Source organism: Lottia gigantea (assembly GCF_000327385.1).
Source record: "Lottia gigantea unplaced genomic scaffold LOTGIsca_12, whole genome shotgun sequence".
NCBI classification, from domain to species: Eukaryota; Metazoa; Mollusca; class Gastropoda; family Lottiidae; genus Lottia; species Lottia gigantea.
The window spans coordinates 1,507,485-1,532,349 of NW_008707225.1; the positions used below are offsets into that span (position 1 = coordinate 1,507,485).

General features: G+C 30.9%; 2 protein-coding genes across 2 annotated transcripts in view; one reads left to right on the forward strand and one right to left on the reverse strand.

Annotated features, from left to right (window-relative positions):
• Positions 1-235: 235 nt before the first annotated feature.
• LOTGIDRAFT_230378 (hypothetical protein) lies at positions 236-20,284 on the reverse strand (the record flags this gene model as incomplete). Its single annotated transcript, XM_009048099.1, has 25 exons — positions 236-958; positions 1,487-1,651; positions 2,079-2,162; positions 2,406-2,626; positions 2,914-3,093; positions 3,370-3,528; positions 3,700-3,816; positions 5,534-5,658; positions 7,132-7,268; positions 7,712-7,919; positions 8,259-10,312; positions 10,809-10,965; positions 11,389-11,608; positions 12,021-12,248; positions 13,089-13,169; positions 15,335-15,580; positions 15,740-15,875; positions 16,174-16,305; positions 16,520-16,609; positions 16,992-17,182; positions 17,354-17,496; positions 17,796-17,906; positions 18,632-19,517; positions 19,784-20,017; positions 20,216-20,284. The coding sequence occupies 25 exons, from the start codon at positions 20,282-20,284 to the stop codon at positions 754-756; spliced, it is 6,579 nt and encodes a 2,192-aa protein (XP_009046347.1). The 3' UTR covers positions 236-753.
• Positions 20,285-23,569: 3,285 nt separating this feature from the next.
• Positions 23,570-24,865, forward strand: part of LOTGIDRAFT_156829 (hypothetical protein) — a gene marked incomplete at both ends in the record, with an annotated part of 4,076 nt that continues 2,780 nt past the window's right edge. Inside the window, 2 exons of the mRNA XM_009048100.1 lie at positions 23,570-23,658; positions 24,178-24,721. Coding sequence (XP_009046348.1) covers positions 23,570-23,658; positions 24,178-24,721 — 633 coding nt within the window. The remainder of the gene's footprint in view (positions 23,659-24,177; positions 24,722-24,865) is intronic.

Below are 24,865 nucleotides of genomic sequence, written 5' to 3' on the forward strand. Positions count from 1 at the left end.
ACATGACCTCATGTAATCTTTGTATCAAGGTAGAAAGATACCCTGCTTTTATCATATAACCTGTCTAAATATTTTACAATTCGAGAAAAAAAGGAATCCATTTGTTCTGAAGGTTGTTCTTAGGCCTTGGAAATTGAAATGGGTTTCTAAATTCCCACAACCGTTTGATAAGGCAAATAATAAATTAAAGAGTTTTTTATTATTATTTAACTTGGAGAAAAAAAACCTCCATACACAAGATTTATTTCATATTTATTAACTTTCAATACATGCACAATAGTTATAAATACAATGTACACAAATACAATAATATCCAAAATAATAAAAATAATGAGGGTTGCTTGATTGGGGAGTTCTGCACATTCGGGATTCATGGAATCAACCAGTTATTCAAAAAAAAAAAAACAAACAAATTGGAACAGGGTTCAGAATATTTAAAAAAAAATAGCATTTGTGTAGACAGAATTAGATGGGAAAATTTTGAATGTATGTGACATCTGCTTCCATACTGTTGGATTTGAGGCTAGAATTGGAACAGACAGAACCTGATCAGAACTCTTCAATCAAATTCACCCATATTATCCACAATTTCAAAAATCAGGAACAAGTAATATGATCCCAAATATGAATATAGTGAATTTAACATTTCTGTCAATATGTCTGAATATAAGATCTAAAGGAGCAAGTAGACAATGAAATAGAAATACACATCAGTAAACATTATAACAACAATTTGATAATTTATATGTCTTGTTATTTTCTTATAAAAACTGGTAAACCATAGACTATAGGTGCTGAACCAGTTAAATATAATAAACGACAGGCTTGTCTTGCTTTACATACAACCTGTAATATACTGGTTCCTGGTTCAGATTCTAACCATGTATCTAATAAACATTTACAAAATCTATCTATCTCTTTATCTGTTACATTCCATAAATTACCAACAACACACGGACTGAAATAATAAAACAAATTATTTCTAGAGGGAATGTTTCCATATCTTCATTGGACAAATATCTTCTGGTGTACATTCCATTTGATAGAGGGCCTCAGAGATAAGGTACTGTTCAAACTTTATTTGCCTCTCCATAAAACCTTCAAAATAATCCATTGTATACAAACCATGACATTAATACTAACATGAAGCTCTATAAGATGACAACAGCATTACATTTTATTTCACAAAAGTGTAATGGGCTAATCAACAAAGAGTTCTTTGTATCAAATCCATCTTAACATTTTGGTGGTGCTTGATTGTTGAGATATGCTCGAGATTCATTGAATCAACTAGAAGTTTAATAAAACAAGTCGAAACAAAGTTCAGAATGCCTTCCATGAGTGACATAAAAGCAGAACTTCAATAGGTGGAGAAAATGTGACATTGGGTTCCATACCCTTCTAGTGATAACTAGAATCGAACAGACGAACATGTTCAGAACTCACCAATCGAGGACAACCATTGATGAACATTTAGACTACTTACCATCCAGCTAAGAAATAGTTCAGTACAGTACCACAAGCATCAAGTTGTCCTTTAGGTTTTAATAATCCACTACTACAACCCATTAATAACACTGCAGCTTGACAATTTAATTTCTGTATTTCATCAGCTTGAAAATACTTTACACCATCTCCATGACCACAATAACTATAGAAATAAAATTAATTAGTATCTTACGTCCTACTCTTCTAGTGAATATGGTAAGGTGTGCAATACTAGAAATCTTGCCTGGAGAAAAGGTATCCTTAATGTTTACAATCTATTGATCTATATGAACTATTGATTTGTTGCCCCAACTGCATGATCAAACACTTTTTCCAGTTTGGTCAATCCAACCAACATTACTGGGGAAACTAAGGAGGAAACTAGACTGAAAATTCTGGAGGAACCATCTCTTAGATTCCAATTTATGTATTTTTGCCAATACCAAGCACATTACTGCTTATGTCTTGATTCTCATCTTCTCACCTTTAAATTTTTGTATATTGTACAATTCAATGTCTAATGACTGTTCAATTCCACTTTCCTGTGAAAAAGATACAATTTCATTTCATTAAAGTGAAAGTGAACTTACATAAAGAGATCATTTTGAGTAAGAGCCTCTATATACTGACTAGACATTGGTCTTTTACCAATAACTCCCTTCCAACCTTCTTTTCTGAATAAAATTAACATATATCATAAAACCTATATACTTGATGATAAACATATATGCACTATCCACATTGCTATTGCCATAGCGGGACATGGTAGGTTTTGTTTGTGAGGCAGGGCATGCTCAAATTTCCCCAAAATTTACCTACTGTTTATCATTCATTTGAGAATAAAACATCAATGAGCATATCATCACAGGACAAATATAGTATACATGCTGTGAGTTTCAATATAAAACAAAACTTACTGGACATAAGATGACTCAAAGAATTGTTGAGTAGATGCGAGGTTATCATCAGGATTAATAATATAATATGTTTTATTGATATCTATACCAGTAGTAAATATATTATGTTTATTAGTATTAATATAAGTCAATAATGTTGATAAAGTATATAGTGACGGTACTCGACTAACACATTCATTACGTAATATATTTAAACTCTCCCATGGTAGATGTTGTATACTCTGAAATGTTAATATAAAATAACAATATAAAGACGTGTTACATGCAGTGTGCAATGTGGGAAATTTTACCATTAGTGGCATTATTTTACTCTTTTGTGATTTCTAACTTCTAGAGGGATCATTAACGTGAACAACTTATTGAAATCGGGAAGGTATTATCTTGACCTATGCTGGAATTAAACCCTGGACCTTCAGGTTAATGAGACATTTAACTCACTGAGCCAGCACGGCTCCACATACATTTTTTAAATTGGTCTAACTTTAATGAAATTGAAGTTTAAACTAACCTTATCTAATATAAGAATAACATGATGATGTTGATAGTTGAATGATGATATTTGTTGTGAGATAGATTGTATATTTAATACTAGTGTTTTTAATAAATCTTTATCTGTGATGTTTAATACTATAGATAATAACTCAGCCAACTCAACACAATTTAAATTATAACTTAATGGTAATATCACCTAGAACAATAGAAATATTTCACATCATTTTCACTTCATAATGAAGAATCATCTTAAACACATTTTGATCAGATTATGATCGTTATCAAACCTGATACCAAAGAGGAAATGTAATGAAAAGTGCTTTATGTTTTGCTATTCTGCTCCTTATTGGACTGGCAATGCCATTCAATATTAATTGAGGGATATTTTGCTGGAACATTTCACTAGCCTACTCTTAGTATCCATACAGTCAGATTCTGTCCAGCAGAAATCAAAGCTTTAAACATTTTCTACCTGTATAAGCTGTTTTTGATTCTCTGAAAATGAAAGAGATTCTATCAATTCCAGCAGGTTAATTTCTAACTGTTTATATTCTTCATTTATATCTAGTTGTCCTAATAATAAAACTTTTAATGATCCCAACCATAACTTCTCCATATCTTCTTGAAACAACTGAAATGAAACAAACATGTTACTTGGCCTGATTAGTGCAGCTTTTTGCTAATGGTAAGTACACTGAGTATAGCATGTGGATGGTTCTTCACTCAGGGTATAAAAACTTGGCCGATGAAGAATTAATTGCAAGAAAGGAAAGAGGGGTAAATTCCAAAATGCTAAACCAACCTGCATTTTTTCATCCAATATTCGACGATTTCTCCAGAATTCATGTTTATCATCAGTTTTAACTGTTTCACCACTAGTTTCAAGTATAAATGAAAATTCTTCTAGTAAATTTCTTCCCTTAAATAAAACCATTATAGTACATAAAGACACAAATATTAATTATTAGTGGTTCACCAAAGCCTGTAAAAATATTTACCTGTATTTTACTAAAGGCTGATAATATATTTACCTGTATTGTACTAAAGGCCAGTAATATATTTACCTGTATTGTACTAAAGGCTGGTATATATTTACCTGTATTGTACTAAAGGCTGGTAATATATTTACCTGTATTGTACTAAAGGCCAGTAATATTTTTACCTGTATTTTACTAAAGGCCGATAATATATTTACCTGTATTGTACTAAAGGCCAGTAATATATTTACCTGTATTGTACTAAAGGCTGGTAATATATTTACCTGTATTCTGCTAAAGGATGGTATATATTTACCTGTATTGTACTAAAGGCCAGTAATATATTTACCTGTTGTGTACTAAAGGCCAGTAATATATTTACCTGTATTCTACTAAAGGCTGGTAATATTTTTATCTGTATTGTGCTAAAGGCCAGTAATATATTTACCTGTATTGTACTAAAGGCCAGTAATATATTTACCTGTATTGTACTACAGGCTGGTAACATGTTTACCTGTTGTGTACTAAAGGCCAGTAATATATTTACCTGTATTGTACTAAAGGCTGGTAATATTTTTACCTGTATTGTGCTAAAGGCCAGTAATATATTTACCTGTATTGTACTAAAGGCTGGTAATATATTTACCTGTATTGTACTAAAGGCTGGTAATAAATTTACCTTTATTGTACTAAAGGCTGGTATATATTTACCTGTTGTGTACTAAAGGCCAGTAATATATTTACCTGTATTGTACTAAAGGCTGGTAATATATTTACCTGTATTGTACTAAAGGCTGGTCATATATTTACCTGCATTGTACTAAAGGCCAGTAATATATTTACCTGTATTGTACTAAAGGCCAGTAATATATTTACCTGTATTGTACTACAGGCCAATAATATTTTTACATGTATTGTACTACAGTCCAGTAATATTTTTACCTGTATTGTGCTAAAGAATGGTAATATATTTACCTGTATTGTACTAAAGGCCAGTAATGTATTTACCTGTTGTGTACTAAAGGCCGGTAATATATTTACCTGTATTGTACTAAAGGCCAGTAATATATTTACCTGTATTGTACTAAAGGCCAGTAATGTTTTACCTGTATTTTACTAAAGGCCGATAATATATTTACCTGTATTGTACTAAAGGCCAGTAATATATTTACCTGTATTGTACTAAAGGCTGGTAATATATTTACCTGTATTGTACTAAAGGATGGTAATATATTTACCTGTATTGTACTAAATGCTGGTAATATTTTTACCTGTATTGTACTAAAGGCAAGTAATATATTTACCTGTATTGTACTAAAGGCTGGTAATATATTTACCTGTATTGTACTAAAGGCTGGTAATATATTTACCTGTATTGTACTAAAGGCCGGTAATACATTTACCTGTATTGTACTAAAGGCTGTTAAAATATTTACCTGTATTGTACTAAAGGCCAGTAATATATTTACCTGTATTGTACTAAAGGCCAGTAATATATTTACCTGTTGTGTAGCAAAGGCCGGTTATATTTTTACCTGTATTGTATGGTAATAATATTACGAGTTGTGTACTAAATGATGGTAATATTTTTACCTGTATTGTGCTAAAGGCTGGTAATATATTTACCTGTATTGTACTAAAGGCCGGTAATATATTTACCTGTTGTGTACTAAAGGCTGGTAAAGGAACTGTTATTGGTCTGGTGTCTTTAGTTAATCTAGTTAGTAATAACTGACTTGATTTACCAGCTATTTCCACCATTGATATTTGACATACAGTCCATTCTAAACAAATACATACAATAAATTATAAAGATTAATCCTACTAAACCTAGATATGAAAATCAAATAAATACTATGAATACTATGAAAGGCAGGAAATTATAATTTTTATACGCCCACATGAAATGGGAGGCGTATATTGTCGTCACCCATGTCCGTTGGTCGGTCAGTCGGTCCGTCTGTCCACAATTGCTCATAAACACTCTACAGGGCACAATTCTTGACGGATTTTAACGAAACTTAGTATGTGTGTTCGCAATCACCCAAGGATAAACCCTATTGAAAATCAGCGAAATCGAAAAATATTTAGCATGAATTATTGCCCTTGTTAATTTTTAGCTCGTAAACACTCTAGAAGGCACAATTCTTGACAGATTTTGACGAAACTTGGTATGAGTGTTCGTTATCACCCAAGGATAGACCCTATTGAAAATCAGCGAAATCGAAAAATATTTAGTATGAATTATTGCCCTTGTTCTTGCAAACCGTTCAATTTTTAGCTCGTAAACACTCTAAAAGGCACAATTCTTGACAGATTTTAAACGAAACTTGGTATGAGTGTTCGTATTCGCCCAAGGATAAACCCTATAGAAAATCAGCGAAATCGAAAAATATGTAGTATGAATTATTGCCCTTGTTCTTGAAAACGCCTCTAGGAGGCACAATTCTTGACTGTCATAATAGTAAAATTCAATTCTTTTCTTGTCCTTATTAGCCAAGACAGCTGCAATCAAGTATACTTACAAATCCATTGCATTTCATGCAAACTAATCAAATCTTCGAGAAAAAAAATGTAAGGATATAAAAAGATTAAATTCAACAGGAGAAAAAAGGTGGTAAATATTAGCAACTCCCACCTGTCATAAACTCGATACATAAAACTTTTAAAAAAATATTTCAACCTAATTTGCTTGAATATAATCTGCACATACACAATTCATGACAGACTTATTGAAATCACCCAAGGATAAATCTGATCAAAAATCTTGTAAAACACGTAATTTTTATTCTACAAAGCAGAAGTCTAAAACAAATTTGACAACTTGATGAAATTGATCACAATCAAAACTAAACCTTTTGAAATATAAAATACAAGTTATTGCCGTTATTCTTACAAATGTGTTTGATTTTTAACTTGTGATGGCACAGTTTGTGATGGATTTGGGTATAAGTTGAATATTTCCTGGTGTCTATGTTTGCTATTTTCTAACAAATATTCAATTTCAAACAAAGCTATCAGTGGGCGTATATTACCTAGCCTGGCAGGCTATCTTATAATGATATTAGTATTACCTGCATAGAGAATGTTAATAATGTCATGAAAGCAACTTATATACTATATTGCTTCAAAACTATAGCACTGCAGTAATCAATAAAGGCAAATATTAATCACAGCAATAGAAAATTAAAAAGTAACAAAAGAGAAGAGAAATACAAGAAACTTCAAAATGAAAGAAAATAAGTTTACAAATTTACCCGAGGGTAGAAGATTTAACATGTCTATCATATGATTTTCTTCTTTATTAAATATCAATGATTGTCGTACATTATCATAAACTTGTAATTTCTGATCACTATTCGTCATATTATCTTCTTTACCTTTCTTTATATTTCTACAACAGAGAAGTTTACTTCAATAATAATCTGTAAGAGGTTGAAAGTAAAACTGGGTTTCTGGCAGCATTCTTTGCACATCAGCACTTGTAGAGTGGCTCAACATTCATATGATCACTAGCTTGATATTCAGTCTTTCTCCGCATACATAGCTTTCCAGAGCAAGCTTGTTTCATCAAATTTATAAACAAGACAATACATTTTCAATTTACCAGGGTTTAACTCTACCGTATGATATGCATGTAAGGCCTGTAGCACTCTAGCACCTCTAAATTTACTCAAGAAACTCTGTAATAAAGGCTTTTTGATTACAGTACTACGTTTGCAAAGTGTATTATTTAATAAGACATAAATCAAAGGATATACATCTTCTATACTAATTATGTCAAGACGTTTCAGTTGCTACACTTGATATATCATGCTTGATTTAAACAATATTTACCTTATTTTCTTGCCAATATCAATTAAAGTCTGATGTCTAAAAGTGACAGCAGCTGATTCTGTCAGATAAAATGCTGTTTTATAAGGTGAAAGAGTTCTATATTGTAAAGCTAATAGTTTACAGATAACTGGATAATAAGGATTGGAAGGAAAATGACAAACTTGTTGGTATGACATTTCTAATTTCTTTATAATCTCTTCATTATTATCTACAATAAAATAATATTGACACAAATTATTTTCACTAGCTCTATATTTGAAGATAGGGACATTAAAATGTATCAAATTTGGCAGCAAGTTACATGACTTATTTGGAAGATTGTCAAGGTTGTACTAGTCATAAGTTTATTCTTATGCACAGTACAGGTTAATTCCAATACTTTAGTAGACTCTTTACAAAAATTTTCACCATATTCACAAAAATAAAGAGCAGAAATACAAGCATTGAAAAAGGTAAAATTACGATTTGACTGTCACTATATGACTTTCTTTTTTTCATTTTTAATACTATGACATAGACAAAATGTATTAGAAAGTAATGTTATTACCTGGGTTTGTCACCGACTGTTGTCTTTTTACATCATCCTCTACTCCAGACCTCAATATTTCTACTAACTGTGTACCTTTATCTTTAATTCTACTTCTAGTTTTACCTCTCAATATCTCAATATCATAATCCTCTTCACCTTCCAGGAGTGACGAATCCAGTGATACTTCATGAATAGTCTCAAAATCTATACTAAATTGTTTTTCTGGGGTATCCTCCTTACATCTTTCAGTTTCTATTTCTTGAGATTTAGTCTTTTTACCAAGTTTAATATCTTTCTTACGAGTGCTACGTTTAGGTTTAACTGGTGATTCTTCTTCATCAAAATTAAAAACATCTTTGACAATTGGAGAACACACATCAACTGCCTGAGTGGTTGAACTGCCTGACCTCACCTTGGTCGGATTACGAGGGGTTTCTAGTTTGTTCTTTCTGGTACTACGGCTCGGTTTAATTGGTTTTACCACAGTATTTTCTTCATTGTTACCAATTTCAACAACAGTCTTTTTTGTAGATCTTTTGCTTTGTCTTTTCTTTACACTGGTTTCAACTTCGTCAAGTTTTAATTTAGCCATACCTGGTGTAGCGGTAGAATTTATCTTTCTGGAAATATGACATTTAGTCTTAGTAAGCTTATTTAATGGTTCACAATTTTCTTTCACTTCTGTATCATTTTCATCTTCTGAGCTAGTTACTATTTTTAATGGTGTTTTTATAGAACCAAGTTTATGTCTAGATTTGCCTTTTAATTCACAGATATAATCATTTTGAGTTTTTGGCTTTCTGCTTCTCACTGATCTCTTAGGTTTCACACATAATTCTGAGGGTGTTCCACAGAGTGTTTTAGCAGAGAGATTGTCCTTTGGTTTTGGAGGAACATCTTCATCTTCTACAATAAAAACATCATCTTCTTCAACAACTTTTCTCTTTGTCAAAGCAGATTTTTTGGTAGTAGATTTTAAAGGAGTTTTAGTATCAAACAAAACTTTACAGATCTTCTTTGGACTTTGAGGTATTATATCTGAATCTTCATGATCAGCAAGATGAGGTGAATCTTCCATGGGTATTAGCAGTGAGCTATCTAATCTACTCTTATCTTGTTGATCTGGAGAATCAAATTGGATTTTACGCACTGGTTGTTTTCTTGACTTCAGCATTAGATCGGATTCACAAATGCTGTTCAGTTGACATTTTTCTAACTTTGAGGTCAAATTTTGGATCACATCATGGTTTTCAGATGAATTAAAAAGTTTTCCAAATTGTGCTGGTTCTTGCAATGATAATAAGTTCAGATCACTCATTTGTAACTGAACTAAACACATATTAACTCTAGCTCTGAGTAAATTCTGTTCTACACTACATCTTACATCAGAATCTAATATATCCAAAGCTTTTTGACAGATTTCTTGAGTTTCATGAGTAGAGTTTAAATAAACAGAACATTCACTTAATAAACAATAACTTTCATAAAGAATATCATTAAATACATTTGGAACTTTGTCCATCATTTGATTTGATTCACACAATCTCTTCTCAATAGTCAACAGATTTTCAAAAAGTTTAGGACGTATCTCAGATGACCTTTGGAGGATCTTCCTTAAAAATGTTTCTGCATGTTGATAAAATTTATTGTGAAAACAAGTTTCAGCCAACACAAACCAGTATTTACTGGTTAAATCCAGTAAAGAGTTGTCTTTACAAGCGATGCACTTACAACTAGAATCATGGTCTGGTAAGTTAATGTCTGGTATATCATCACATAATGGGTCAGTTGAGACATCACTTACACTAAATCTATCAATACCCGCATCTCTGATACTTTCAAATCCAAAACAATCATCAGCAAAACTTCTCTTACGTTGAAGATATTCAGCCATATCTTTGAGTGGTATATTCTTTGTGTTGGTGTTATAAGACACAAGTTTGGTTAAGCCAGGTTTTTCAGCCTTATTGGAATAAAGAATGGAAGCTATGTCTGTTAAAACATCTTGTGCTTCCTTTAAACAACAAGTTATACTGTAAATTCTACAAAGTTCAAACTTAAACAACAGACACCTAGAAAAATAAAATACAACAATTTTGATTAGAAAAATACAGAGTTAACATCATCCACACTCCTACCAAGATATGGTTTTAATATCTAAAGGAATTGTAAAGAGTTTTCTATGTGTATTTGGAACACTGGTAGCATCGATGTGCACCATTCCAATTTTCAGTTAGATGTCTGTTGTCATAGCATAGCATAGTTTTAGCTTTTTAGCCCTTATCAGCTTTTGAGATAGTGATATCAAATACAGTGAGGAATTTAAGATACCTGACAGAAAATTGAAATGGTGCAAAAAGAAGCCACAGTCTTCTATAGCCTGCATTCTTGTATCTTATTGATGAATATTATCAATGCAATCAGGATACTTCTTACAAATCCCTGTCACTAATCGATTTTTCTGATCATGAAAGCCCTGTCAATATACTTAATATTCAATCAAGACTATAGAATCCTAATTTTTTTGGCTTTGTTTTTATTTATGAATAAGTAAAGTCAGATACATACCAGCGTGGTAAGAGTAGGCTATGAGCTGTTTTAATACCTTCTCTAGCATAACACTTAGCCATAGAATCATCACCAATATATCTATAGAGTTTTACCAGGTTTAATAATGATTCTAATACTTCTATTATAATACTCCATTTCTGGTGTGGACTACCTGCTTTAAAACAAACAATTATGGTTAATAATTAGAATATAAGAAAAACCAATTTCATTCCGACAGGAGATGAGATATTTCGGATTGTGCAGCATCAGCTGTTTAAATATATCTATGCTTAAATATAGTTGTTAATTCAATGATGCTAAAAGGAGAGGTTCAACATCCGTACAACCAATCATATCTTGTCTCAGAAAGGGATTAGCTAAGCTAATCAGTTACATTCTTCACAGCTCACCATCCAAATTTGAGCCTTTGAGACTCCGCAAAATATAGGAAAGACATAAATAGAAATTTACTTGAGATACATATTCAATGGGAATATCCAATTTTTGTTTAGTTCTAGTACTTTTGAAAACTATATTCAAGATCCAAATCAACCACCTAAAATGACAAACCATGGTCTATAAACTAATTAAAACTTACCTTTTGACTTCTTTTCTAAGAAGAAATGGTTAACACTAGTATGAAGTCTAACAGCATCATGACCATGATCTAACGCATAATGTAGATCTGTAGAATTATCACCTAGACTAAAACCTGATAGTGTTGATAATAATCTGTTAGTTGTACCACGAAGAAAACAAGCAGTGGTCTCTTTTTGAGAGGATAAGTTGTTTTCTAACTCCAATAGCATTTCTTCACTCTAATATATAAAAAATAGATTATTCTTTTATTAACTCTTATACTGCAGATTATTGTATCTGGGCATCTAATTCCATCCTTTAAATTTCTGTTGTTTCCTGTAATTCCATACATACTCCAGCTAATGGAATTTGTAGTACTTCCATCAAAATATGGTTTAATTTTTCCTGCAATTAATGTAAGACATCTGACAGGAAATTAGAACGGCAATAGGTATGTCCCTGATACATACAGAAAGGAAAAGAAACCCTTTAATAACCTGAGTTTTAAGATTATTCAGGTAAAGCAACAGAAGTTAGTAGACTATTGATTGTTACCGCCAAGGGAAAGATCATACATATATAATTAGTATGTTCCATTTATTTGGTTTAAATACACAACACTATTTACGTGTTTACAAAAGGTAATGTTACCTGTTTTTGTATGATGGATAAACTGGCTTCAATCTGACGAATTTTATACAGTATTTGATCATTTTTACTGGTTGGTAATGGTATTGATGATAATATATGTAATGATGTATCACATAGACCTAATGATGTTAATAATTCTACTGTATCCATATTGGCTTGAAATACAGCTATATCATCACCTTTTACCACTGATTTCAACATTAGTAATACATTACATTCTTCACAAGGCTAAAATACAAAATATTTTCTAATTACTTTCGCCTCATTATTAGAATACAAAATATATCTAATTACTTTGTTCATACAGCTAGATTACAAAATATTATTAATTACTTTCTTCACATGGCTAAAATACAAAATGTATATAATTACTTTGTTCATACAGCTAGAATACAAAATATTACTAATTACTTTCTTTATATGGCTAGAATACAAAATATTACTAATTACTTTCTTTACATGGCTAGAATACAAAATGTATATAATTACTTTGTTCATACAGCTAGAATACAAAATATTACTAATTACTTTCTTTACATGGCTAGAATACAAAATATTACTAATTACTTTCTTTACATGGCTAGAATACAAAATGTATATAATTACTTTGTTCATACAGCTAGAATACAAAATATTACTAATTACTTTCTTTACATGGCTAAAATACAAAATATTACTTATTACTTTCTTTACATGGCTAGAATACAAAATAATCTCTTTACATGGCTAGAATACAAAATATTATTAATTACTCTCTTTACATGGCTAGAATACAAAATACTATTAATTACTCTTTTTACATGGCTAGAATACAAAATATTACTAATTACCTTCTTTACATGTCTAGAATACAAAATATTATTAATTACTCTCTTTACATGGCTAGAATACAAAATATTACTATTACTTTACTTTCTTCACATGGATAGAATACAAAATATTACTAATTACTTTCTTTACATGGCTAGAATACAAAATATTATTAATTACTTTCTTTACATGGCTAGAATACAAAATGTATATAATTACTTTGTTCATACAGCTAGAATACAAAATATTACTAATTACCTTCTTTACATAGCTAGAATACAAAATATTACTATTTTTTGTCTTTACATGGCTAGAATACAAAATACTCTCTTTACATGGCTAGAATACAAAATATTACTAATTACTTTCTTTACGTGGCTAGAATACAAAATATTATTAATTACTCTCTTTACATGGCTAGAATACAAAATATTATTAATTACTCTCTTTACATGGCTAGAATACAAAATATTACTAATTACTTTCTTTACATGTCTAGAATACAAAATATAATTAATTACTCTCTTTACATGGCTAGAATGCAAAATATTATTAATTACTCTCTTTACATGGCTAGAATACAAAATATTACTATTACTTTACTTTCTTCACATGGATAGAATACAAAATATTACTAATTACTTTCTTTACATGGCTAGAATACAAAATATTACTAATTACTTTCTTTACATGGCTAGAATACAAAATGTATATAATTACTTTGTTCATACAGCTAGAATACAAAATATTACTAATTACTTTCTTTACATGGCTAAAATACAAAATATTACTTATTACTTTCTTTACATGGCTAGAATACAAAATAATCTCTTTACATGGCTAGAATACAAAATATTATTAATTACTCTCTTTACATGGCTAGAATACAAAATACTATTAATTACTCTCTTTACATGGCTAGAATGCAAAATATTACTAATTACCTTCTTTACATGTCTAGAATACAAAATATTATTAATTACTCTCTTTACATGGCTAGAATACAAAATATTACTATTACTTTACTTTCTTCACATGGATAGAATACAAAATATTACTAATTACTTTCTTTACATGGCTAGAATACAAAATATTATTAATTACTCTCTTTACATGGCTAGAATACAAAATATTATTAATTACTCTCTTTACATGGCTAGAATACAAAATATTACTATTACTTTACTTTCTTCACATGGATAGAATACAAAATATTACTAATTACTTTCTTTACATGGCTAGAATACAAAATATTACTAATTACTTTCTTTACATGGCTAGAATACAAAATGTATATAATTACTTTGTTCATACAGCTAGAATACAAAATATTACTAATTACCTTCTTTACATGTCTAGAATACAAAATATTACTAATTACCTTCTTTACATGTCTAGAATACAAAATATTACTAATTACTCTCTTTACATGGCTAGAATACAAAATATTATTAATTACTCTCTTTACATGACTAGAATTCAAAATATTACTAATTGCTTTGTTTACATGGCTAGAATACAACATATTACTAATTACTTTCTTTACATGGCTAGAATACAACATATTACTAATTACTTTCTTTACATGGCTAGAATACAAAATATTACTATAACTTTCTTTTCATGGCTAGAATACAAAATATTACTAATTACTTTCTTCGCAAGGCTAGAATACAAAGTATTACTAATTACTTTCTTTACATGGCTAGAATACAAAATATTACTAATTACTTTCTTTACATGGCTAGAATACAAAATATTACTAATTACTTTCTTTACATGGCTAGAATACAAAATATTACTATTACTTTACTTTCTTTCTTCACATGGATAGAATACAAAATATTACTAATTACTTTCTTTACGTGGCTAGAATACAAAATATTACTAATTACTTTCTTTTCATGGCTAGAATAAAATATATTACTAATTACTTTCTTTACATGGCTAGAATACAAAATATTACTATTACTTTACTTTCTTCACATGGATAGAATACAAAATATTACTAATTACTTTCTTTACGTGGCTAGAATACAAAATATTACTAATTACTTTCTTTTCATGGCTAGAATACAAAATGTATATAATTACTTTGTTCATACAGCTAGATTACAAAATATTACTAATTACTTTCTTTACGTGGCTAGAATACAAAATATTACTAATTACTTTCTTTACATGGCTAGAATACAAAATATTACTATTACTTTACTTTCTTCACATGGATAGAATACAAAATATTACTAATTACTTTCTTTACGTGGCTAGAATACAAAATATTACTAATTACTTTCTTCACATGGCTAGAATACAAAACATTACTATTACTTTACTTTCTTCACATGGATAGAATACAAAATCTTACTAATTACTTTCTTTAAGTGGCTAGAATACAAAATATTACTAATTACTTTCTTTACATGGCTAGAATACAAAATATTACTATTACTTTACTTTCTTCACATGGATAGAGTGCAAACAATTACCTGAAAGATACTAACCTTTTTCAGAGCTCTGTAGATAGCAGCTGTTAATTTGAGTGATTCTATAAAAGAGTGTTTCTGTATAGTATCTGATAGTGGTGTATGGTAGGCCTCTAACCATAACTTTACTGATCTCTCTAATAACTTAATCATTTCTTCTTCATCACTTAAACTATATAACTGTCTGGTTTTATTATCATCATCATTTTCATCATCAGCATCATCATTATCAATAACAACTGGTTCACTCTTCCCTAATAAAAACTGTCAGAAAAAAAAAAAAATTAGACACGATCTGCAGTGAATCCATTGTATTTGAAAAGATTAACTGTTGCACAATTAGGACACAATTAGTTTGTTGGATGTGTTGCATTTCCGAAATGTCAATAAAAAAATTAAAAAAGAAAATGAAATATATCATACCTTTTGACAAGTGGTTTCATGAAGTTGTATATATTTCCATAGATATATCTGACCCAATATAATTTTGTCTATACCACTATATCTCTTAATGTCAGTAAATAAACTTAGAGCTTCTTCTAAATATTTTTCACTTGATCTGTAAATAAACATAACAGGTTAGGCAGATTTGACAGTCTTGTGTTTTAATAAAAAGAAATTCTGCAGAACTTTTTCCCCTCCAGTTACCTATTGGACATGTCAAAACTCCTGCAGTAGAAAACAAGTGCTATGAAACCCTTTGAAACATTTAGCTTTATTGGATACAGGACTGGTATCTAGGACTATGCCTCAGCCATTTTGGCCCTGTAATAGTATTCTGTGAAGAGAACTAAAACAACTAGTAGGAGGTGTTTTCATCATTAAATGATGACGAAAAACATTAAGCATACCAATACCTTTTACATGTGATGTCCGAGGGCCATGTTGTATTTGCTAGTAATATGAGATAGAAAGCTTTATCACAGTTACTTGTAGAGACTTCCACTAATTTCTTTAAAACATAATATTCTACCATACTACATTTCTTTCTGTAAATAAACAACAGAATTAACAGACTGCTTGATGTGGAGGTTTGGCATCTGGTGGTCAGTCAAAAATCAGAGGCCAGATAAAAGTAACAAATTCCAGACCACACTACACGTACTTCAAGCAAGATACAAGAAATCTGTTTATCTGGGGTTAACAGCTTAACACATACACAAAATCTCCCCAAAGAAGAAAAAACTTTAGAATAAAACTTACTTTTGTAGTAATTGTAACTCATGTTTCAGTACAGTTACCATAATATCATCTTTTATCTTGAATGGATCTACACTTATACATCTTATATCACTAAAATATATCAGAACAAAAAAAAACATTCAGCTTGGACTCTGCTTCTGGAGAAAACCAGCTGTGAATACTTTTTTTTTCATTGTCTAAGAGTGAAATAGAGAATCAAATTATCCCACAAATTTTGATAAATGGTAACATGGCTATTACAATATTTTTCAAATAGATATTTTTTCGTCTAAAAAATATTTGTTTTTGAGTCACAGCAATCACTCATTAATACTCAATATATTAATAAACAAGGGTGACTCAACTGGAATGAGGTCAGGTGTTACTTAACATGTAATATTAAGATGATAATTTATTTACCAGTGCTATAAACTATTCAGAATTTAGTGTTTATGCCTGAAAATATCCTTGCATGTTCCGCCAGTTAACTTACAGTGTATAATATTTTAGTTGACCAGAGTCAATAGCTGCTAGTTTAATTTGTAACCAACGTTTAACTAATGATACCATATGTTTACTATCAACTACACATAATCCTTTTATAATATTCTCTATAGCTTTCTTCCATTCATTATATTTTCTATAATATTCACTTAAATTCTCAAATACCTGCCATAAATGTATCTGTAATATAAAAACAGGCACTGGGAAACTACAGTAAACCTAATTCTAAAGCTACGTGCAGAGACTAAATAAAGTATATTATTCAACAGTATTACAGGCCACAATACAGGGAGAAATATCTAATTCTGTTAAAGTATCTTATGAAAGAGAAGTATATCTAACATACTGTACCTCTTCTGCTCTAGATTGTATGACTTTATTAACATCAGTAGAGTAAGCTAATAATAATTGAGAACTTAACTCAGTAAAATATATGTCATACTGTTCTAATTGTTCATTATAACATAATAAACCTAACTTTTCCAGTATAATACCTATATAATAGAAAAATATTTCATTAATTTAAAGTATGATACAAAAATTATTCCAGTCTGATATCATTTTGTAGGTTGGAGGTGTTTGCATCGCTAAAAGTATCCAGTAGTTTGGATGGGACAATAAACAGTGTCCTGTATGCTGTAGCTTATGCACATTTAAATACCCACAAATCTTAGAAAAATAAAGACTGATTTCACTGTCCTGAGAAAATTGTACTCATTACAAACAGCTCAATGATGTCTTCAGTAGCCTAAAACATATTCTAGTTATCTCTACCATTATAGCATTATCTTACCATAGGTCTTCTGGAATGATGATAGTGATTTATCTGATAATGATTTGGAGAGTAAGATGTCACCCTGACAAGTAAGCTTTACTTTCTCAATAATTTCTCTTCTATCATCACCTAGAAAACAAAGCAAATATTTATTGATCCTGGGTCTAACATCTTGACTTGGATCTTCCTTGGATAGTTAGTACCAATTTAAGGCTTGGTTGAATGAAAAATGTGGAAGGACTCAAATCCACATGTTGACTAAGATTAGAACCCTCAAACAAATGGAATGCAACCAAACAAATGAATTTGATTTACAATGTACAATCCAGGTAAGTATTATTTATCGGTGACAGGTATATTTCACTTACATAAACTAGAAGGTAAAGATAGTGGACCACAGCCATATAAGCCCTTCGGATGGTAAAAACGAAACATCCATTTTAAGTTTCATCAAAATCGGTTGAAAACTAAGAGAGTAATAGCATATTCAAGATTTTTGGGCAAGGGCAATAACTCTGCTTCTACGGTCGAAAATAGCTCAAATTCGATCTTCGTTTTATGAATATGTATACACATACCGAATTTCATTTGATTTCATCAAAAAAATAGTTTTTAGAGTGTTTACGAGCAATTGATGTTGATAGAAGCACTTACTGTATAGAGGTTAAAGGGCGATAACCTCAAAACTGACGTAAGAGGCCTAAAAAAAATCTAGTTTTTAGAGCGTTTACAAGCAAATGTTGACGTACAGGCGGACCGACAGGGATAGAGAGATGTGGGCGTATTAAAAATGATTTCTCACTCAATGCTTGTGCACTAAATTCAATATTATACTAAACGTAATTTTTACTTACCTTCGCAAAGAACTAATACTTTCTGATAAAAAGACATCTGACACTTAACTATTTCTATTAATATCTTTTCTGTTTGAACAATTCTTGGATCTGTTTTAGTCTTTGACTGTTGGTTAATATGTTTAAATTCATGTAATACTAATTCTTTCACTCTATCATAAAAAGTCACTAACTTACGCAATAAGTCAGTAGGTAAATTGGCATCCACAAATTTAGTTATTCTCATTTGTGTTTGACAAAATGCAAACAAATCTGTCCATATTTCTAAATGTTCTGTTTTATTTAAGTCTAGCTGTAGGGAGGTGTCTAATACTTCACCTAATTTGACCACATCAAAATTAGTATGGTTGTAAGGTATGGATAAATAATAAATAATACACAACATGTCCTTAAATTCTACTTGACACTGACTTAAATAACTATCACATTCTTGGAATAAGTCAAATCTTACAAATAATTTTAGAATTTGACTCTGTACTTTCAAGGTCTCACATGAACATTGAGTACAGTCTACATGCAAACTCACAAAAGTATAAAATTCTAATAAAAATTCCAATGTACTCTGAATTTCCCTTTGTTTTTTCACAGAACACATTTGTTTAGCCTTCATAAGAGAACTGTAGCGTTCAATTGATAGGGACAATTTGTTCATCATATCCACTATGATATTTGGTTTTAAAAGATGTATCTTTAAAGCTAGAACTCTCAATTTCATAGAAAAAGAAAAATCTGTGAAGTCGGTAGTTTTTTCTAGATCTCCTGCTATTTTCCATAATAAACCATAAGTATTCTGTATTATTGGAGAGATTTCCTTGATTCTATCAGTAACTATTTGTAATAAATAGTACATTTCTTCTCCTATTTCAAATAATCTCTGAACATGGCTCTGAAATGCATAGAAACAAATTGGTCCCTGAGTCAAAAGATTTCAAATCAACAAAATCTAGCGTGAATAAGCATAATATAAGAATAATGAAAAGCAATGCATCTCAGTGCATATATACCAATGTTAATATAACTATACATATTAAATAATAATATTGGGTATGTGGACTCCATAAAAATTATCAACACTTCACTGCTGCAACTTAAGAAACATCTAGATATACATTACGGGTATATAATATGATTGAAAATAAATAAAGAACAAACCTTCCATGGAATTTTAGCAAAAATATGATAAAGAAGTTGTTGAACTGATAATTCTTTAATCACATCACTAGCTACATGTATATTTTCTCTATAAAACTGACAACACAATACAGTAGATAATATAACATCATCATTAACAATACCATCAAATACTATATCCTTTATACCATGTAAAAACTGAACTGCAAAGATTACTTGTTGTTTGTTAATTATCCTTCCATTTTGGAACAATTCCTGAAAGGGCAACAGATAAGCTTATATCATAATAAGATATACAAATGAATGGCAAGGTTAACTTTTTTATAATTACCCATTTATTCCTGGAAAGGCATTAGGTAATATAAAGACTCAAAATATATATGGGATGTTACAAGAAATAAGTAATTAGACTGTTAGACAGTACTGTAATGTTAAAATAAGAGGAATAGTCACCTGCAAATGAACTACAAAATCAATTATCTCCCTTGATTTTAACTTCTTCAAAATCCATTTTTCATCCATCTTTATATCATATTATTGATATCATTAATCAGACTATAATAATAGAATAATACAAGTTGATCCTCAATATACTGGACATAATAGCGCATGCGTCTAAGCTAAATTTTCCAAATGTGAAAAGTATACATACGAAAGGTAGAAAATCGGTATGAATTTGAGACGTTTTGTTAGGACTTGTCAGGATTGTCCGGTAAGTGGGGAAGTATCTATGTTTGACCACAATGGTGCATTGGACAAGTAGAAAATTGTAAAAGGACGAAATCACAAGGTGTGTAAATTGAAACTCTGTTAGGGGGTAACCACTGGCAAAGCATGCCATCAGCCTCAGACTCAACAAGACAAGAGTTTGAGCTCACTCCGATCAGATTCGGAGATTAACTACTCTCTGATTACACTGTTTTCTGAATTGAATTTTCGCAATCATTTCCATATGATATAGAAATATCAAATACAAAATACTATTGAGTCTTGGATTGCCTGTGGGTTGAGGTGAATTTTCTGGGAGAGAAGTGCCTATTTCAATTGTAAAATCACAGAACCTTATATTTCTATGGACCCGAAGACATTTTAAGGCAAGTGAAAGTTGAAAGTTCTATTTTAGTCAGAGAGTAGCCTGATCATAAAGACGGAAGTAGTTTGAAAGAAGACATGCTCGTGAGCGGAGTGTGATCTCAAACTTTTGGAATAAATACCTACAAACAATAACCATGATAATGTTACATTAAGCAATATATTATTAGGATAAAGTCAAAATTTCGTTTAAGGAAACCGCCAAAAGGATGTTTACAAAACTCATTTCCGGCCTCTACCGGAAATAGTCAATTCGACCGATCTCTATTCAGGTACAGTCAATTCGACCAATCTCCATTCAGAAATAGTCACTTCGTATTTTGTCTAAAGAGAAATAAAACTATCACAGATAAACTACAATTTTGAAGCAAGAGCAACGTTACCAATCCTCGTATGCAATATCATATATCTAAACTAATCGAATCTAATTATATTTACCTGGTAGCCTATACTTATATAACACTGTCTGCAAATTTTTTAATTAGATCATTCTAAGATTCCAGAAATGACCAAAAGAATACCATATATGTAACTCGTGACGCATCCAAGGATTTCCCCTGAAAAATGTATGGAACTATAGTCTACGCTTATTTTTTTTTTTTTACATAAGAAGTAACAATATGTTTCCATTCCAATTGTCCAATCATCAGAAATCAACCAGTAAAGGTAGATAGTCTAATGCTATCAGAAATCTATCTGCAAATTACCATCAAAAATCAAGAAATAGAGACAGATGGTGTAATGCTACCAATAAAAGTAGATGGTGCGGTACCACCAGAAATCATCCACTTAAGGTAGATGGTGTAATATCATCATAAATCAACCAGAAAAGGTAGATTACCTAGTGCTCTCAGAAATCTACATGCACAATTATATGGTATGGTAACATCAGAAATCAACCAGAAAAGGTCGATAATCTAGTGCTATCAGAAATCTACATTCAAAATTATATGGTATGGTACCATCAGAAATCAACCAGTAAAGGTAGATACTGTAGATCTACCAGCAAAATTATATGGCGTGGTATCTCCAGAAATCAACCAGTAAAGGTAGATAGTATGATACCATCAGAAATCAACAATAAAGGTTGATTGTGTAGTTCTATCAGAAATCAAGCAATAGATGACTATCAGAAATCAACCATTAAAGGTATATGGTGTAGTATCATCAGAAATCAACCAGTAAATATAGACAGTGTGATACCATCTGAAATCAACCAATGGAGGTAGATGTTGTAAATGTAGTACTATCAGAAAATAACCAGTAAAGGTAGAAAGTACTCTATCAGAAATCTACTAGCAAAATTAGATGGTGTGGTATCACCGGAGACCGGTAGATATTGTATTACCATAAAAAAATATTCAGATATGTAATACAATGAAACGCAAATGATAAAGGGATATAATGTAGTACCACCAGAAATCAAATAATAATGTTATAAACTACAGGCTGTCTACAGCAATAAATTCATTATGTAGTCACAATCAAATGATATTTTGTAAACCATTAAACGGAATAAAAACAAAGCAAATTATTTTTAAAGGTGGCGATTTGAGGATTTCATGTTAAATAACACAATGCTCATCAGGAATCCCCATTAAGTTGGTATGATAAATGAAGGAAATTGGCGGTATGAGAATGGTGCAAAAGAAACGCCCTTTCTTATATACATGAGTCTGTACAATATCTTTGTAAGTAAAGTTGCTTACTCCAGAAGTACCAAACTTCATTTGAATTTTGTTCAGGTATAGATATAGACTTCTTTAAAGGGACATATGCGCCATCTTTTGACTCAGAAACGGGAATTTTTTAGCCAAGCCAATCAGTAATTTGTTCACAGTTCACCATCGAAATTTGAGCCTTCAGATCTACATGTGTCCGGAATTATCCGCGTTTGAAAATTAAAAAGACGAGTCATCTTTTCTTGAGACAGTGCCATATATAGAAAAAATATCTATAGAAATAGGACAAGTTTGATATATTTTTGAAGAAATTATGCGATTTCTAGTACTTCTGAAGACTATTTACATATTTGTCTTTTGTTTTTTGTGCAGATAGTCCATGTTAACATTGCCTGCAAGTTTCAGCTTTGTAGCTTTGTAACTTTTCAAGCAAAATATTTATTTAGATTTGAGCACTTCTTGTGCATTACATTGAAGACTGTATATAGCTACTTTGAAAAGTTACTGATTGTTTTTTTTAAGTCCTTGGGGTCTAATTAGTAGGAAAAGCGCAAAAGTTGAGCCAAATTAGTGTATTTGAAAAAGTTGGTTATTGGCCATATTTGCCTCTATGGCCAATATGCATGAAAAATGTCAAAAATTATTTTCTGTTCTACGGCAGATAATAATATTCAAGAATCAAATCAATCCCCGAAAATGGTCCATCTGTCCCTTTAGGTTTTGTTAGCATTAGATAACATAAAATCTATTTAAACATTTACTTGTTTGAAATGTATTAATGGAATAGCAAATTAAGTAAACACGCATTTCAATGACCGTTAGCAGAACACAATTAGTATATTAATCATGGAATACTAGAACCCTATTGGAAATCGATATACGCTTCATTACTGTTTTGGCTATATCATTTGTTAGTAGCCCATCATTTATTAGTATCTTCAGTCAGTTGATCTTGATAACCATCGACTTCATAACTTTACATAGTCATTATGGACATTTCTTGAGTGCAACAGGCCTACAATACTGTTAAAGGATGAAGCCAGTTTTGAAAGAATTTATGTCAGAAACTACCTGCCATGGTTGGAAGTATGTTGGTGACAATAAATCATCAATTTACATTAGGTATGAATCACATTTTGTATCATTTCACTGTAGAAATCTTATACAGTCGTATGTTTAAACGGTATTTTTATGTATTAATCTTCAATATATCGGTCAAAAACGTCCCAAGTTCGACGGGTAGTACCTCAGACTTTGGTAAACTGATTTCTCACAGATATACTTCAAGATGTTGTCCAACCCTGGATTGAGTGCAGTTTTCAGTATGAACGCTTCGCACATGTCGACTGCGACTAATCCGATGAAATGTATTGAATAGACAATCAACTTTACCTCACCTTTAATTAAGGGAATGCCATTCACGTATTTTGGCCACAGAGAATTACCGTTGTTGTGCTGCTTGTTGACATGATTGAGTTTTATCTGGAAAATTTAGAGTATTTTTTGCTTTAACGGTCATGTCACATTCATGTATTTAATTTAAAGGTGAATTATCATTCAATAAACATCTGAAATTGAATGCCAACGACTGGTCTTGCAAATAATGTACATGTTTAATTAGAGATTTCATTTGTTTTTCAGAATGATATGGCTAGCTGTTGTACTTGCACTTCTAGGGGGTTTATCATATACTTTGATCAAAACTTACGTATCATACAAAGAGCACAGATTTTTAACTGTAACCCGAACAGAGCGGAGGGAGGAGATACCGTTTCCAGGAATAACTTTATGTAACAGAGGGATGTATTCTAATTCATCTGGCTTTATTACGGAAGAAATAGCTGAATATATCATGAAGTCCGCTCAGAATGGATACGATTGGTCCACACCTGATTCTAAAAAAATTGCAAACGTGTCGATTGCACAATTTCTAGAAGCAACAGCCTTCGATTGGCAAAAAATGATAAACTATTTAATGATTGGTTACAATCCCATACAAACTTCAACCTTGGAAACAATTGATACTGAAGAAGGCAGATGTTTAATTATAAACGGACCACAATATGTCTCAACAAACGGTCGATTGAAGTTACAGCAAATGGGTAGTGACAGGGGACTGACTTTAAGTTTGGTAACATTCCAAGATAATTATGTTCCAACAGTTGCAATGGATGCCGGATTTGAGGTATGATTACACTTCAATTCTTCACCCTATTAACTTTAAACTCTGGAGTCAAAATCTTCATTGAGATCCACTTACATTAGGGCCTAGTACTGTGGTGGTTGAGAAAGATGCATGTTGGGGCTAGTGGGGGAGTGGTGAGGGTGG